This window comes from Strix aluco, chromosome 4, assembly GCF_031877795.1.
Source record: "Strix aluco isolate bStrAlu1 chromosome 4, bStrAlu1.hap1, whole genome shotgun sequence".
Taxonomy (NCBI): Eukaryota; Metazoa; Chordata; class Aves; order Strigiformes; family Strigidae; genus Strix; species Strix aluco.
Window position 1 is genome coordinate 130,241,077 of NC_133934.1, and position 18,921 is coordinate 130,259,997.

General features: G+C 43.6%; 1 protein-coding gene across 1 annotated transcript in view; it reads left to right on the plus strand.

Moving 5' to 3' along the window:
- MDGA2 (MAM domain containing glycosylphosphatidylinositol anchor 2) overlaps positions 1–9,968 on the plus strand; it is a 392,310-nt gene extending 382,342 nt beyond the window's left edge. Inside the window, exons 16-17 of the mRNA XM_074821198.1 lie at positions 1,941–2,046; positions 2,811–9,968. Of these exons, the coding sequence (XP_074677299.1) occupies positions 1,941–2,046; positions 2,811–2,899 (195 nt within the window). The 3' untranslated portion in view covers positions 2,900–9,968. The remainder of the gene's footprint in view (positions 1–1,940; positions 2,047–2,810) is intronic.
- The last annotated feature ends 8,953 nt before the right edge of the window (positions 9,969–18,921 follow it).

Genomic DNA, 18,921 nt, shown 5'->3' on the forward strand with positions numbered 1-18,921 from the left:
GCCGGTGGCATCGTGCACCTTTGTGATACGGTCCTTGGGTGATAGTCATCCAGCTGGACTCGCTGCTGGAGCCCTGTGATTTACAGGGTCATCTTCCACTGCCCCGAGTGTTTACTCGTCATTTATAATGAAAGGTATTCATTTCAAACGAGCAGCTCTGGTTGAACTGTATTAATGAGCAAAGAAATGTTGGAAGCTGCCAAAAGAAGAGGCTTGGATCTGTGTCCTGCTGAAATCAATGACAACAGAGCCCATCTGAGTGCCCCAGACATCTCCCTGATGCAGTTAGATCATTATGAAGTGTAATTTAAGTATTTTGCTCCAGATGGAATTAATTTTTTTTTTTCAAATTGACTCTACCCCCTAGAGTTAATGTCTCCATTAGTGCCACAGCACGCCCTTATAATATTCATTGAATTTCATGCATATATTGTTGCAGATTAAAGTTAAAAAACTTGTCATCTAAGTTAACCAAAAATATTTCAAAGGACTGAGGAGGGGGGAAGAAAGGGAAAGGAGAGATAACTGTGCAAATGGTGCTGCTTGGGAAATATATTCCTTACATAATTCCTTCATCTCTTTAGAAAGGCTTTGAAGTTTTCTAGTGAATAAATTTCTCGCAACACAGAATGAGTCCTCTCTTCTGCAAAGCTAATTAAGCAGCAGTATGGCAGGCCAGCATCACATTGGGTTTGGGGAAGGAGAGCGGATAACTTTGTTTCTTTAGTACAATAGTAATCCATAGCTAATAACAAGCATCACGACAAATAATGTTACTGACCTTGCAACAAGCCACCCATCTCCATACAGACACCATTTCCTTTCCCAGCTTTAGCAGTTGGGGTTTCAGACTAGGAATATTTGATGGAAAGTGATTAATAGGACCTTGAAATCACAGGCATCTGTTTAGCAGAGGTTAAAGCCTTAAAGAGGAATAAAATCTATACCCTGACCCTCTCTGCCATAAAACACATCACAATGTCCTCTGATAAATATAAGACCGTTCCTAGAAGGGATCAAAGCTTCTAGACATGATGATGAGCCACTGAAAGGGGCAGAAGAGAAGCATGGCTGTCACCGTCATCAATTCCTGCCACAGCAGGGTATCTGGGAGGTTAAAATCCACCGAGGTGATCGCAGGAGATCACTGTGGGACCTCAGGGGTTCCAAATCAAAGGTGGTCCCTTCCTGACCCCTTGAGATAAATACAGCTTTGTGTTACGGGTGAAGGGACACCAACCTGGCTCCTGAGAGGTTTCTCCCAAGCTTTCATGGGCCAGGGGAAGGTTGCAGGGGGGCAGCTACTGTCCTTCTCCTGCCTGCAGAAAAGCACCACTGGCAGGCAGATGGGATCCCAGTGTGGGAGATGGGGTGGAGGGACTGGTTGGGCTACCTTCAAGAGCCAGAAACCTCATTTTGCTATGGAGTTTTTTGGGCTTCTGTGTGTCTTCATGCAGTCTGTGGTCAAGTGGGTGCTCAGTCCTTCAACACGTCACAGATGCTGTTCTTCAAGCTGTGCCTGTGCCTCTGTGACTCACTTCAGGTGGCAGGAGTTTCTGGGAAAAACACCCCAAATCTTTTTAAATCTTTTCCTCCGTTTAATCCTGCTCTTGGCTCCAGAAATATCATACTTACATAAGTACATGTTACAGTTAACATAGTGGTGAAGCTGACCTGGAGGCACCAGGTAGACAACTAGGCAGATGACTAGTATCTCTGGTATTTTTCAGCTCATTCTGAAGAGTAAAAGCCTCCACAGCTCACATATCTTCTGTGTTCACCTTACAAGTACATCTGAACTCATTTGCAGTTTTTTTGCACCATAGAAAGTGTTTGTAAATTATTCCAAGCCCATTGATGTAGTGTAATGCTGCGCAAAATGCAGCTGAACGTTTTCCATTCGTCATCCTCTGATCTGTTGCTTCTTTATTTTTGTGCAGCTCATATTTGAAGGGATCCGGGGTCCCGGCATCGAAGGTGATATTGCTATTGATGATGTATCAATTGTAGAAGGAGAGTGTATGAAATCAGACCAACCGGCCAACAGTAAGTGGCTCTTCCACACGTAGGGGAGAGCAAATTGCTTCTCGTGGTTATAAATTTGAGACATCTTCTAAAATGGATTTTCTCCAGGAGAATAATATATTGTTCGATTCAGTTGGAGAGGCTTTAAGTGAACTGTTTCCCTTGGAAGCAAGCTCTGGAGTCAAAATGTCTTTGTTCAGATAGGAAAATGCTGGTTTAGCAGAGATGCAAGTGAAGGACTGATAGGCATTTGGCAGAGGCAAGAGCAGTGGGCTGCACTCCATGGTGGGGCTGAGCTGGACGGCCATGATTGGCGGTGGGAAGACAGAGAAAGCACCATTAAAAAAATATTCAGGGGGTCCAAACAATATGAAATTAATGAATATCAGTGTTGTGATTCCCTGTGGACCTTGTTTCATCCTTCCACCCCCATGTGTGTATTACAATACAGACCCTTAACTACACAGCGAGGTGGTTTTTTTTATCCCAACGTCTCCTGCCTCATTTGGTTGGCGAGCACTATTCTCGTCCCCTCTTTGTAGGAGGTGACCTTGCAGAGCGCTGTCCGTGCAGAGACCAGGGCTCTGCCAGGGAGGTTGGTGGCACTCACTGTGACAAGCGGGCACAGCCCAAGTGAGCACCACCCCGTTGTCCTCCCCGACTGCCTCCGTGCTGGTGTGCAGGACAGATTATGGTGGCTGAGCCCTTTGTCTTCTAAGCCTTGTAGCAATGCTGACTGTGTCTGGGCAGCTCTTTAATTCTACCTTTTTCCCCCCTTTTTGTAGATTTACGATCAGGTGCTGTTGGGACATTAGCGCATATACGACTTATCCCAGTTATCATCCTCATGTCTGTCTTAAGTCATCAGAGGTGACCTTATCCTGACAGAGGCTACAAAAGATTCACCAGGCACTGGCATGAAGAAAGAGTCTTTGTAAAATGGACATTTAAAAACAAACTACCAAAGATTCCTCCACTGACTGACTCAAAAGTTAAATAAATACATAAATAAATAAAAAAAAAAATTAAAAAGCACTGGGGACATAAAAGGCATCACGGGAGTGTAACTCACTATGAACCACGTGTGAGAACGAGATCTGGCCTAAGTAAGGAAGAGACCTTCAGGTGCTTTTGTGGTCAATAATGAATACAGCATCATCTGGTTGAACTCTCGGAAAAGAGCTATAGAAACCCTTGTCAAAGCACAAAGTCATGGCTGGTTTTGTTTCAAATGAATAGTTTGCTTGTTACCATGGAAACCTAATGGCCTGCCAAAAAAAAAAAAAAAAGGAAGGAGAGAGAGAGAGGAAATAAAAACAAAAACAGAGAGAGAGAGAGAAACACCTCACTGTAAACAGGGTATGTGAAGAGCTGGCATTCATTTTCCCTTCAAGAAGGTTTTTAGTATAGAGTTAAATAATTGTAGGCCCTTTCTACTTTGGCTGTCACCTCCCCTAGAGAATAACCCTAAATCAGAGCTGTTTTAAGACATTTATGTTTCATTTCTCATGGCTATGCTTGATAACTGTATGCTGTCTCCTTTTGCATGCATTACTATCCAGGATATGCGACCTGGGCTTACATATTACACAGGCTTATCGGAGTTTGCTTGCGGCCACTCGAACACCCCTCTCCCCTCCCCGACTAAGTCATCTGTTCTAATGAAGTGAAGAAACCAAACCACCATCTTTTATAAATTGCCATGGAAACCAAGTGCCTTCAATGAAACAAGCCTGATTTAAAAAAAAAAAAAATAAATAAAATAAAATAATAATAATAGTTTCAACACAGAAGCTTGCACTGCTAAAATGTGGTTTGTGCAAACTATTTTCTAAACAAACTACGGAGCCTGGGTGTGCAGACTGCAGGCAAGGAGACGAAGCCGCTTCTGGAGATGGATGGACCTAAGCTGCTGCATAAGCCCTTTCGGATGAGATGTTTGTTGTTTAACCTTCCAGACAGCCATGGCCTTTCAGCTTATTATCCATTAGAAAATAGCTTCCGTTGGTCCTGGAAATGGGAGCAGCACTTTTTTGTTGTTGTTGTTGTTTTTTCAGGTTATCAAGTGGGTCAACCAGAGGAGAAGGTTGTTAAGATACACTTAGCGCAGAAGGTGGTAAAACACAGAAGTGATTTTCTTACTCTAACCTCCATTCGCAAGGCGGTCGGCCCCAGCGTTAGCGGGACGGGGAGGCGTGCGTGGGGGACGGCGGTGCGCACCGAGACCCCGAGCGAACCGCAGAGCCAGCAACCTGGCAAACCTCTGCAAACCTGGCGCCAGCGAAGCACCCAGGGTGCCGTGCCTCTGCCCTGGAGCCAGACTCTGTGCAGATCGCGAAAGATTATTTTGTTACTGTAGCGAAATTTAAAAAAAACAAAAAAACAAAAAAACAAAAAATCCACTTTTACAACAAAAAAATAAAAGCTGTACAAATGGTTTTGAGCTACCCGAACACGTACCGTTAGCCAGCCGGTTTTCCACTGCATTGTAAAGTTCCCTTACAGTTGGTTATGACAATTTGAAGACCTTTTTCCTTAAATTATCTCAGCTTTTAACTTCATTTAAAAAAAAAAAAAGACTTTTGTCTAAAGAAGAGTATTATTATTATAATTATTATAATTATTATAATTATTATTCTGTGTTCTCTCAGCACCCTAGGATTAAAAAAAACCTGATATGCAAGTAATTGGAGTACAAACACAAAAACAAACAAACGAGTCTAATATTTGCAAATATGAGTATAAAAAGCACAACAAGATGCAGTAAAACAATGACAAGGCTTGATTTTTTTTATTCTGTAGAGAAATGTTTGTGCAAATTCAGTAATTCAACTGAAGAGATAATTTTACAGCTATGTTCAATAAAGCCTCTTTCCAGGTAAGGTATGCCAAGTGGTATGTGTGTTTGTTGAGCAATGTGCCCGTGCACCCCAGATGGGTGTGACTGGGATGGCTTGGTTTTTCCCCTGATAAATTGGTGTTGTCTGAAGATATAATGGTCCATACTGGTGATGCTCAGGGGCTGGAGCTTTCCGAGGATGCTGTCAGCTCCCTGGTTTGTAGGCAGTTTGTCATCCCCCGCACTGCGGCGGGAAGGCTGCTTGGAAGACGGTGGGAGCCCCAAGTCTGGATGGATTGTGGGATTTGACACCCTAAAAAACCCCCAAATTTCCCACTGGCAAGCACTGGATTTTGACTGTGAACAGAGGACCAGGTCAGGTATGGTGAGACCTTGATGCATATTTTTACTTAGGAGGTTGGTGTGTCTGGTAATTCAGGATTTGTGGAAACCCAACCTTCACCCGTATCCTCCCGCTGATCTCTTGTGAAAGCCACAGAACTGCGGGATCATCTGAGAGGCTTCTCTGTGGTGTGTTTGCTGTGACTCTCTTCAGAGGGGCTGGCTTTGCCCGAGGCTGCTAGGAGCCCTTCCAGAAGTGGATGCACGGGGTTATTTTTCAGCAGACTCTCCCGTTACGTTTCCTATTCTGTTTCTGACCATCGTGTGATCTAGGCAGCTCCTTTTTGCTCATTTTCTGGTTTGGGCAGCAGCTGCAGGGATGCTCCTGGTGGGTGTTGCTTGAGGTCCCTGCCACTCAGGGGGATGCCTTGCCACGCTAAGCTGATGACAAACCTTGTTCTGCTGTGTTTTATGACACCCGATTTCACTGTCCTGCTCAGATGAAATGAGGAATACAGGAAAAAAAAAAAAAAAAGAGTGGCAATCTGTCAATCATTTTGAAGTAAAATGTGATGCATTCTATTTCCTTTAAAATATTTTTGCGTTTTTCCCTTGACTTTATCCCTTCCAAAAATAGACTCAAAGTAAACTGAAATTTGGATGCCAATTGATCACCACAGGCCAGGAGAGGCATCTTGGAAGTGGCAGGCAGAGCTCCAGCTCCAGGGCTGATGGCAGCGGTGTGACGGGGAACTCTGTGGGAAGGGAGGATTTGGAAACTCCCTGCAATGTCCTCTCATGCTTGGGCAGCTGTGATGAAGGCAGCCGGAAGATAATGAAATGGAGATTGTGCTTGCTTGTTTAGATCCCAAGCTAAGACTGCAAGCTGAAATTCATATTTCCTCTTTGTATTTTGAGTTTTCTTTCCTCTGGTCGAGGACCACATTGAGTATTTGATAAAGATTTTTGATTGACAGACAAAGACCACAGACATCTTCTTTTGGGGCAGGATAATCTGTTTGTCCTGAAAAGCCCAGGTCTTTGTGCGGAAGGAAATTTATTTCCCATTGCCTATTTCCATTTTACTCTGCTTGGGTGCAGAAGCTGGTTTTCTTTTTCAGGTGTTGATTTAGGAGTAGTGTTATCTTCCTCTACATTCCCAATATAAGCCACTGAAAAGGCAACGGGATTTTACTTTGTCTGAACTGTAAGAAATACAAAGTGAGATATGTATTTCCTAGTCTTGATCTTTTATTTCTTTTTCATTTTGGTGTGAAAATGAATGTAGTATTTGTAAAATTTTTGGACTGACAGTCTGACAAAGGGAATTTGAACTGGACACTCTTCTATGAAATTTGCGAAAACCTATGATTCAGTTCTTGGGTATCCAATCCAGTAATGCTTCTGATGTATTTTTAAATTGGACATCAAATACATGATTGTGCAAATGTGGCCTTTGCAGAATCTACAGCACTTGGCTGTTGGGATCGGCGACCATGTTTTTTGTGGGAGTGGCTGTGGGAGTTAGCTGTGGGTTCCCAAGGCAAAGGTAGGTGGAGCCTATGATAAACTTTCCAGTTTTTCTTAATTCTTTCTCAGGATGATCTGGGAGAATAAGGACCTTATTGGAGTGCTTCCCTTTCCTTGCCTCCAACAAAGCCATGCAAGTTCATTTCTTTCACAAAGCATGTCCTTGGAATGTGAAATCCCACATACAGTTATGAAGCACTTTGATCTCACTGTGCTCCCAACCCACCACTTCTCCAGCCACCTCCAGCCAGGCTTGGATCCTGGATGGGACACAAGGGGGGATAAAAGAGCATAGACTAAAAGGGGGCAAACACATTACAAATCCCACTACAATTATTTGAAAGCAAGAGCAGCTCCTTGAGAGCCCATCGAAGTGCCAATGGCTTATGTGATGAAGACGTTAACTAGTGAAGGATAGGGTCTTTATGCCAAGCCCATCTCATATCAGCCAGTTTTTGGAGACAGTTATCTAAGGGTGTGCTACTGTCAGGCCCACTGAAATCCTTGGAAATGTGAAATTTCCTCTTAATTTGGGAAAGGAACTGCTGGTTCACCCAACTGAAATGGATCTGCAGCTGCCAGTCCCCAAATGGCTGCAAGCCCCACGCACAAATACCAATCTCCACTGGTGGACCAGTTTCCCTCTTGACACCCAGCACTTGAATCTCTGCTGCATTCACCAATGTAAATAGTGTAGTTTAGTTTGAACAGCTTTTGGAGCAGTTGGTATCCCCAAACTTTAAAACAAAGTTGATCAGTTGAAAAAACAGCTTGTTGTTCCTTTGTTTTCTCTTTTACTGCCTTGTAAGGTCAGTGAAATCCCTTGTAGTGAGTAATTCAGTCAGAATGATCAGATTTTTTTCCACCCTTAGTGGAAGAGGCTTACCTGGTTTTATTTTTGGAGGATTTACTTGCTAGTAATGTTTTTTCATGTATCAAAGGATAATTGAAACTCTCTTCCTCCCCAAGAAGAACTGTGATCCATCACAAGAATGGCTTTCTAGAGCAGTTCAATAAAAAAGATACAGTTTGGTATTATAAGCACTCTCTGCCTATATATGCTAATAAAGAGATTGGGTGCCATCTGGATTAATTCTTGTATCTTCCCATAAAACTATAAAAAGCTGTAAAAAAGGTTATTATTACATTTTAAATTCTTTTTTTTTTTTGGTTGTTTTTTTGTAAAAAAGCAACACCACAGGACCGTGCTCCCTTGTTTATGGCTGCCCCACCACGATGCCGGTGTCATTCTCAGCAGCACAGAAGGAGTTAAACCAGCACATCCTAACAATTTGTTTTTCCTTTGTGCAAAGGAGCTTAGCAACCCACAGTCCATGCACTCCCACAGTCATCGGACCTTCAGTGTTCGGAAGTTTTATGTCATCTTTCCCTAAACCCCTAACTCTGGTGTCACCCCGTAGATCCCACGGGAACGCGCTCTGGCACAGGCAGGTGTAGGCAGGGAAAGGAGCTCTGCGGGACTTGGGCTGAGGAGGGATGTGCTGGGCACGCCTGCTGCCACCCACCATGCCCCTGCTCACAAACTCATCAATCTTAAAACCAATTAAAAGGTAGAAGAGGGAGGATGCATTTGATTTTTGCCCTCTTAAGGCTGTTGCAAATCCTCGCTGCTGGGACGTTTGCCACCCCCATTCTTGTTGCCAGCATAGATGTGTTCACGGTCAGTTTAGCATCTTTTGTTCCTGTGCCAGTAGTGTTAAAACGTCGTTTCCTCCCTTTCTGGTGTTAAGCTACTCTCCCTCTGTATCCCCAGACCACGTTCAGATCCCCCTTTGGCTGTTTTTGGCCAGGCTACAATATTTGTATCTCTGGGTTAGAAAAGAGATATAATAAAAAATTAGAGCTATGAATAGCCCAAATACAGGATACTTGAGATAGTATATCCTGGTGTGACTTACTAAATTCCAATATAATTTTCCTTTGTATCTGTCAGATTAGGGAGCTTGTACTAGGAGCTTTATATCATGGGAAGTTTGTTGTATTTTCTCCCCAGAACACCACATCTAAAGTCTGTGAAGATGCCATCCCACTTGCACTGGAGTGCTTCTGGAAAGCGAGTCTTTCAGAGGTTTCAGTGGTGACACTGAGACTTTCCTTTAAGAAAATAGCATCTTACCCATACCTCTCAGAGCAATAGTTGTGTTATAATGAGACCACTTAAGTGAGAACAAACTGATCAAGTCATCAGAGAACACAGTGACACTGTACATGTGGGCAGTAATTCCCCCCTTCCCCTGTGCCCCTCCTCAAACACCCAAAAACATCCAAGTTCAGCCATGAGCTCCTGGTCATTCACCACATTCTGAACTTACTGAGAGCAACCGTAATACTTTAATTATAAAATCTGTGTCTGCCGCCTGACAAGAAACAGGAACATAAATAGGACGGTTATGTTTGCGTTCCCTCTGTAGATGTGTCTGCATGCATCCTGGTAACCTCACCTAACATGGTCTCTCCTAGCTGGTTCTTTGTATGACATGGTCAGGTTGAATGTCACCTTATCGGAGCCTACCAAGGACCTATGACAGGTGACTTGCAGCCAATTTCCTTCCATTTCTATTCTCTGTAAATTTTTTTCCATTGAGAAAGAGACTGGAATGTTGGCAAGTGCTTGGACAAATGAATATTAATGTAGCTTTGCTCACAGCTAAGGTCATGGCTGACAACGGGAGAAATATCACCGCCGATTCCTCAGGATCCAGGATCTTTGCATGCAACAAGTCTTCACCTTCTGCAGGCTGGAGGTTTGCAGTCCCCCGCTTGTAGGGAAGAAACAGGAACACTGCAACAACCACGACTGTAAATCTACTGAATTGGTTTTGACGGATATGACCACAAAAGAGATTGAAGAAACACACGTTGCTGTGAGTAGGAATTAGCAGCCTCAGCACCTTCTCAGGAAAGATCAGATGCGCTTCTGCTTGCACACTACCAACTGCAAAGGGAAAAAATCTGTGTGTTTGTGTGTGTAAATATTATATAAATAACTGTAATTGTATGTATTTAATGTATATATAATGATTATTACATTTTAACGATCTCAAGTATTGTATATAGCCAAAACTTGGTCTCTTATTTTACTAGCACACCCACTGTAGATTTATTTTTTGTCATTGTTGTTAATGTATCTGGTTAAATTACAAACTGGTCTCACTTTTACCTCAAAGGGTATATGTTCTTTATGTACATTTTATAAAGAAAAAAAAAAATCACTCAGTATTTTTGGTTACCTTTTCAATTGCCAGCAGTATTTTCTGTCTTTTCCTCTTTGGCTGCATGCTGCCTTTGCTCCTGACCCCAGATCTACTGCAGTGAAGAGCGGAGGGCAGTTGGGAGGGACTCGGTTTGGTGGGTGATATTTCTCGCTTGATGTGTCCTGGCCTTCCTGAGCGATGTAACAGTGGAGGACTCTCTCTCTCCCCATCTCATGCCTCCTCCTCTTGCTAGGTACTAAAAGGTTTTGATTAGACCACGAAGAGACCATGCCACCCTCTTCTCTACCAGGGCCTTTCCTTCCCTTGCCTGGTGCCAGCAGAATAACCAGGTTGTACTCAGCTGTACGGACAGTTGAGGGTTTAAGTCCATTTCTTTGACTTTCTATAATACCCACACAATCCCTGCGAAGCAAAACATGAGAAAACTGCATGAAGATGTGTGTGCCATGCCAGACCCGGCTATTTCAGAGCACTCCTCCCTGTGCCAGCCATGTGGGTGTAGATGCGATGGGCACACACAGCCATCCAGTGTATCTCTGCCTTTGTGTAACAGCGTGGTGTAGCACAGCATGCCCAGATCCAACCCGGACCTTACTACATGTCGAGTCTGGATTTGTCAAGGTCAGTGGCTACGTGGTCCTCTGTGGAGGTTGTCCATCTGGACCTCAGCAATCATGGGGTTGATGCCCATTCTCCTCTGCAGGCATGATCTGGGCATTTCTATTTTTTATCCAGCTCTTGAGGCTGCAGTTTGGGGCCTGGAGCCATCTCCAGCTCCGTGCGTGTACAGCACAGTCAGGCCTACTTTTAATCAAGGGGTTTCCAGAGTACTGTAACAAAGAGTTATTTCTTCCTGAATTATGGTATTAGCTCATTTAAGAACATGAACGCTCTAGGTTTTCACTGGCTAGCTACTATATATTTTGAAAAGGTCTAAGTAAACCATTAAACTTCTCTGGTGTTTGGTGCAAATCAAGGGTAAAGTGCTGTGCTCTGATTTGGCCGTGTTGTGTGTCCATGTCACGCTGCTGGAAGAATGAGCGCAGAAAGAGCGAACCAGCATTGAAGAGGGAGCTCTCCTTGTGGGTCCTTCTGTGGCTGTGTTGGTCTCTGTGCAGAGATAAACTTTTTTATAACCTTTCAGAATTAGAAGTCTATTTTTATTGTAGGTGAAATGAGGCTACAATCTACATAAATAAGACCATACTTTGTTTCTTGTTACATTTTGCAAACACTGACATTTCTTTGCCCTTTTCAGTTACGGTGCTTGCCTCCATCATTTTCTTGATTAGATTTGTGACTGTCAGCTGTCAGCTTCTAAGCACATGTTCAAATTAATTCACAAGATAAAACTCAAGTTTCCAGGCAAGTCTGGCTCTCCAGTGGCCTCCACCGCAGATGGTGACAAACAGCACCACACTGAAATTCACATCTTAAAAAAATAAACCTGCTGGTCTCTTCTTTTTCAGCTTAAAAAATTCCACTATCCCATTGGATCTCACAACCTGAAACCGTTCTCCATGCCCTCATCCTATCCTTAGGATGTTCAGTACTCACACTGATGGGCTGCAGCCCTTTCTTCATTTCAGACACATTGATCTGCTCCCCCTTCCGCTCATGGTAATTATGTCTTAGCTCCACATTGGGCCAAGAAGAGATCCAGGGGCACATAACATGAAGTATGAAGACAGCCAGTATTATATATGTTACTGTTAGAAGTATTATATATATCATATTTACACCCCAGCTAAGCTATCCACTGTCAAACGGAGGTGCTGTGCATCATTGCCTGCAGTTGTCACCCTGTCTACAATCTGCCTCAGACTATTCTAGGAAGGTTTGTGGAGGTTGGTAGACTGACATAAACATCTATGCAAAAATGTTTGATTTTGGCACTGTTTTCCTAAAAAAAAAAAAAAAAACCCACCGTTAAATTTGTTGGATAGGTTTTAGCTGACTTTCGGTTTGTGGAAACTTTTTATCAGTGGGAAAAGGACCCCTTCAGAGTAAAATTAGCTAGGACTGAATGGCAAGCCTAGCCTGTAGGATAGACTGCATGTTTAGGACAATCCTTAGCCCTAATCAGTTGCTTTTTTTTGTGGAGTTGGTGTATTAGTGCTCTGGACGTGAGTAGCACAGCATGTCGAGCTGCCAGGACTGTCAGATCTGTCTCCCTAGGGAAGGCTTTTTATTCTTGTTGGAGCTTTTTGGCATGTTGCTTTTTTTTTTTTTTTTTTTTTTTTTAATGACAAGAAGGACAGTGGTGTATTTGCAAGGATTAAAGTATTATTGTAGTGGCTCTAGGCCTTTCACAATCCCCATTATTTGCTCTAATCCCACCAGAATACAATGCTTCTCTCATATTCCTTAATTACAGAGGGAAAATTAATAAAAAATAGCTATAAAAATGACATTCTGATGAGGGATGTAAATCCCAATGTATTTTGAGTGCAGCAAAAATTTGTGTTTCTGCTGTGTTCAGTAATACTTGACATTTTCAGCCTAACTCCTCTGGGAACAAGGCTTACACAATCTTCCTGTGAACCGTTTTTGTATCTCTGTCCTTTCATTTTCATAAGTCCTGAAATTTTTGTCCTATTTCAAATGGGCTTGAAGGGCAGTTGAGATCACAACAATTTGTTTATTTAAAAATGGCGATTTTTTTTTTGGAAATGAGCCACCAGGTAATGTTGTTTTGTTACTGCTCCCTGGGGAGGGGGAGTCTACAGTGAATATTTCTTGAGTGTGGGGAAGATTTAGTGGCCAGCAAAAAGTCTAGCGAGGGAAAATGCATTGAGAGGAAGCCAGGTTCATGCAGTGGCCTGAAAATACCAGCAGGCCCAATCCTGCAATAGCTGAATTAAGGCAGGAGGGACATTAAGGAACAGTGGCCATGGAGAAGGGAGAATCCCTTGGTGTTTTATTATTATTATTATTTTAGGTTTGCCCCCATAATCTCCTGGGGTCAGTGTAGCTGCCAGCATCCAGTTCTTCCATTAGGGACCGAGGACTTGATATTAAGGACAGGATCAGGCACTACTTAATATTTACACTGCTAATTAGGTGATAATAAGGCACTCTAAGGACTCAATCAGCCAGATTTCCAAACAGCTTTGCCATGCTCCCAAGCACCAAGCCCTGAAAGGGCTCATGGTCTGGAGACTTTCTGCCTTTGCCATCTGCACGGAGAAGGGTAAGGGAAAGGATTCAAAGAGGTTTTGCATGGGGGGGAGACAAAGTCAAGGCTCTTCAGCCTGAAAAAGAGGCACTGAGAGAGGGCATAACAGAAGTCTGCTAACTCTAGCAGGGTCTGGAAAAGAGGTGGGAATGATTGCTCATATTCCTTGTAATACAAAAAGAATTACTCAGCCTTACAATAACTTTTCCTCCTGAGTTTGTCTCAATGTGCAACAAATACCATGTGCTGATACACTGCTGTCCAGCCTGGCTGCCTTGTCCTGCATTTCCCCACCTACTTCCTAGGAGATCCCACAGGCAGGCACCTTCTGGTATGAAATCAGAATAGAATAGGAATAGAATGGAATAGGAATAGAATGGAATAGGAATAGAATGGAATAGAATGGAATAGGAATAGAATGGAAATAGAATGTTTTCACTTGGAAGGGACCTATGATGATCATCTAGTCCAACTGCCTGACCATTTCAGGGATGACCAAAAGATAAAGCATGTTGTTAAGGGCAGTGTCCAAATGCCTCTTCAACACTGACAGGCTTGGGGCATCGACCACCTCTCCAGGAAGCCTGTCCCAGTGTTTGACCACCCTCCCGGTAAAGAAATGCTTCCTCATGTCCAGTCTGAACTTCCCCTGGCCCATCTTTGAACCATTCCCACACACCCTGTCCCTGGATCCTAGGGAGAAGAGCTCAGCACGTCCCTCTCCATGTCCCCTCCTCAAGAAGCTGTAGAGAGCAATGAGGTCACCCCTCAACCTCCTTTCCCCCCAAACTGATAAACCCAAAGTTCTGCTCCTCATAGGACATTTCTTCCAGCTCTTTCACCAGCTTTGTTGCCTTCCTCTGGACATACATCCTCCCCCTCCTGGCTTTCAATGAGCAAAGGCAAACAGTAACTTCGCAAATGCAGTCCAGGACTTGGACCAGGACATTCACGCTTAGAAACCTCTCCAGGAGCTCTTCTCAGGCTGATGAATGTCTTCTAACAGTCAGGGTTTTCTACCCTGTATGTCCTCCTCGTTCTTCCTCTGGTTATTATCACCTCTGCCAACTCTCCTTCAGTGCTGTTCTTCCAATTCCCTTGTGAAACATCACTGATGCTCTCTCGCACCTTTGCCTCATTTCATTAACCTTGGAGAGATCCATCCAAAGGGTTAATAATGTCCTTAGACTCCCTTTCCTTACAGAAAGTGAGAAATAAGACAAATACAAAACCTGTTTTGCTTTAAAGGGCAAAAAGTTCAAAAACTTACTAATAAATTGTCTTCATTGCTAATAGGTGGTAATTGCATCCTGTGTGAAGGCACTGAGAGAGACTGACTGAGGCTTAAATAGCCTCTAAACCTCTTTCTAATTGTCATTATGGGTCCGGCTGCTCACTCAGCAAGAGGCTTCTCAGTGCAAGTCCCATTCCCTGCTGGGTTTGAACACAGACGAATACTAATATGGAGCTAATGCAGGGGAGATTGACCACTTGAAAGGAAAAAAAGTATTTGATTAGATTAAAAAAAAATCAAGAGCTCTTTTTAATTAAAGAGACTTATTTATCAGGATAACCGGCTGAAAGTGCAGTCTGACATTTTCTGTTTGATTCAGTCTAGGGAACATCTGGGACAGCATCCCTTTGCGTGGCGGGGAACATGCGTCCCTGGGTATTTGTTCGATATTGGGTATAATGAGGCTGCCTGAAAGGAGCACCGGATGTAAATTTGATATTAGTGCTGTTTCTAGTAACAACAGCATTATAATAATGATAGCAATGCCCTGTGGGACATAGGAACTGTCAGGAAGAGAGGCAGCGGCTGTTTGCATTAGGTCTGACTTTTGATAACGAAGACTTAATCATCTTTCAAAAAATAAAGGAAAATAGGAAGATGCTGTGATTTTTACCTGTCACTGAGTCTTAGTGGATAGAGACAGCTCTCTGAAGTGGGGCCTGACTCTGTGGGCCTGGGTACAGCATGGGCTGGTGGGTGTTTGCAGAGCTCATAGTTGTCCCAAAGCTACATGTGAAAGCTTGCACACCAGGAACCCACTGTGAAAGCACCATTTTCAGCAAACAGTGCTTTGGATGCTAGAAGACCACATGTCCTTGCATGTGTCAATGTTGTGAGGGTTTGAGTGGTAGCGTTAGTTATGCCGTACTCCAGGTATGTCTCTGAGAGTCTTAATACTAGACCAAGTCCACTTCACCCATAAGAAACGAATGCAGGTGTGCCTGGTTTTGGATATTTTGATTCAGTGTCTATCAAAAAGGTGGCTCAGTTTCCTGCTTAGACTCACAGGACGTGAGGACAAGGAAGAAAAGTAGAGAACATGAAGATATCTCTTATTAGCTAGATCATCCCTTTCCTAGTAAAATTAGCAAGTTGGCAAGAATGATTAATCTTATAGTCTTAGTATTTATTGGGAAATTAGGAGGAGGAGAGCAAAGTTTCCTTTGTCTGACCTAAAAAGACAGGGCACTGCCATAACCAGGCTACTGAAAATCTGCAGAAGTTTATTGCTATACTGCGTAGGGTATCCAACCCCTTCTGGCCTCCTTTGGGACCAGCTCTGCCTCCCAAGGCCAGGAGTTGCATTAGTGACATCAATCCTGGAAATAGGGCGCAATTTGCTAGCAGGTGTAGGTGCCAACACTGAAACAGCTTGCCAGGAGAAATGGTGAGTTTACCATCAGTTTGGGTGTGTCAGGTGAGATTAGATTTTACTGTAAAAGATAGGATTTATTCCAGGAAGAGAAATCCAGCCATAGTCAGCCTTTGTGGTCCTCTTTGACATTGGGGTCTGTGACTCTCTGCAACCTCCCACCCACCCTTCATGGGCAAGAGAGGAGAGAAAAGCCTGTCTTGCCCAAAGCACGCTCCGAACACGTGAAGACCATGATTATAATCAAATCTCATGTCTAACAGCTTCAGGCAATTGCTTGCAGGTGCCAGGAAGGAATCCACCTCCAGGCACAGCTGCTCACACTCATTCTGGCTATATTTGCTCGCTGTTATGTTGAAGCATCAGAGATTTGCCCCAGCTGGAGATGGACAGGGTGGCTGTGCAGGTTCTGCTTGTGGCTGCTCCGTCCGGATGCCTGCCAGATGGTTCTTGTTCACATTTGTAGGGTAAGCAGGAGTATTTGCAGGTCATTCAGGAATTTTTAACCAGATGGAACTAATAGAGATTGTTTTCTTCTTTCCTGCTCTCCTCCACAGGACAGTCTAGCATGGGCCATCTATCTCATTCCCTGCCCAGCCCATGCATCCATGGTGTGCTGGTCTCCTGTGGCACAGAACAGCTGATCCTTTTGCAAAGAATGAAAGATTTCCATTCACTTACTGCCCTGAGAGTGAAATAGGGGTTTCCAATGAAGTTTAATGATCTGTGACATTCAGGTTACGACCCAGGTGATCTAAGAATTTCATCTGCACTTAAACTGTATGCATTTTTTCTTAGTGTAGACATGAGCCTCACAGCAGAAGTATATTTTTCAAATCAGTAATCAGGCAGGATTTTATATTTGTTATGTGGTTAAAAGCAGAAACATTGTGGTGCCTTCCTGATGGTAACTCAGTCTTTTATAGACTTGTAAAACGAGGCCCTACCTAGCTAGGACTTCTCTGTGTATCTAATGCCAGGATTTAAATCATACAAATCCATTATCCTGCCCTGGGAAGGGAGACATACATGGGACTGGTGTTTGTAGAGCAGTTGGCAGAATTTGGCTTTGGAGATAACAATATTTAAGTCACCTTGTGTGGAGAATTTATGATTGCAATTCATCTGTTTCCATGGGCTGCTGTCATTTAATGACCAGTATGTCATATCACAGCATGGTCAAAGCTGAGCATATGACACTCTAAATAAATATGGTAGTGGCTGTTGACTTTATTGGGACCAGCCCCATGACTGAGTTCCACCTCCTTCCTCCACTCCCCCCTTCAAAGATCGGTCTTTCTCTACACATCCACTATCTCCTGCACTGCTACCGCTGCCTTTCCACCTCATTGGATGTTGTGAGACATCGAGGCTTGAAGCAACTTGAGGAAGAAGGAAGCTGAAGGCACCGAGACATTTTCCAAGCAGATGTAGGCTGTGAAATCTGTCCCAGCAGGACTGAATGTTGTCCAGGGAGTCTGCAAGTGAGAGGTCTGGCTTATCTGGGGAGGTTGACTGGATGCTGGCGCTGAGGGCAAGGATGGGCCTGGAGATAAGAGCCAGGGTTGGTACTAAGGTGTGTTCCTGAAGGGAAAGAAAGGGTTGGCCAGCGCTTGGATCCTCGGATGTACATGGTGATCAGGCTGCTGACTGCCACTGGTGCCGACTCTCTCCTCCAGGCTAATCTGCCCTCATTCCCTGTGAGAAATGAGCACCAGCAGCAGTGAGAGGCTAGAGGGTACGTGGGTGAGGTTGCAAACCCATACCTTAAGCCAGGACAGGATGAGACTGACCACATTCCTGCTGGCAGTTTCTGCCCTGGTCCAGTGAGAGTGTTGTGGTTGAGTGCTCAAGGGCTTTATTTGATAGAGGTGTTGGCACAAGATTCCAAAATTGCAATGAAAATAACCTCTGGCCAGATACCACTTAGTCCTGGAATTGCCTGTGCACTCTAAACATGTCCCTGCCACCCCCACCTTGCAGCCTTTGCATACCATATATAATTTCTGAGCATGCCAAGAATTTTTAGAGTTTCAGCAGGTTTAGCCAGGCTTTTATCTCCAATCCGATCCTCTTCAGGGGCTCTGTGGTGTGCGGCTGTATTCCGTGCCAGCAGGACTGTGCTCCCTGCAAACGCAGCTTTAGCCAGTTCCATCTAATGAATGCTTTCGTATCGCACTGTATCGCTTCTCATCGTGGTCTCTGCAATGGAGAGGCCAGATGAGTCCAGATGGCCACTTTTCCCTTGATTGCATTTGGCCTGTTCAGCAAAAATCACAAAATTCGCAGCATTAAAGAGTGTAACCACAAAAGGCAGCATGGCTGTGCCACCTTCAGCAGCTTCAGCTGAAGCAGGGAGAGCTGCGTCCTCCCCCCGGAGCCAATACAGCAGTGTGTGGGCTTCAGTGCAAAAGGAAGGGGAACACGCACTTTGGAGCTGTGTGCCTCTTGTACAGCCCCTCTTGAACGTCTTTGCACGGCCTAAGCAAAGCACAGGATCTGGCTCATTTTGCAAGATGATTACATGATTCATGGACATACTCCTTGGGACAACGATAATCTCTTCAGAGAAGGATGAAGAATTGGTACCTCAGTAAAACTTCCTTCAATTTTATTAATTGAATTGAGATCTTCCTTTGCTGATATGCAGAAGACCATATTTTCTTGCTTTGTCGTTCCTAATGAAAATCTTCTCACATCTGGGACATATATTCTATACCTAGCTGGCATATTAAATGTATTTCCTCTATAATATAGAGATATTTCTTTTATTTAAGATGAAAAATTAATTGAAGAACTAATCATCCTGCTTCTGCTGTTGCTGTATGTAGTGAAATTTAAATTCATTACTAAAAGTACGTGTTCCATTTCACTTTTTAAGTGGTATATTTATTTTTCTAATAAACCTTAATTTTAGTCCCTTAAGGAACATGATCATATTGAGATCCAGACTAAGTCCTGCATTTTTCTTTGAGTTGTAGACATTACTCAGAATGTATTAGATTTATTGGTTCGTTTGATTAATCTTAAAGGAGACAAGACTTCATAAGTAACCATCTTTCTTTATTTTTTAATGCATGTTAATCAGTTTTCCAAGCACACCTC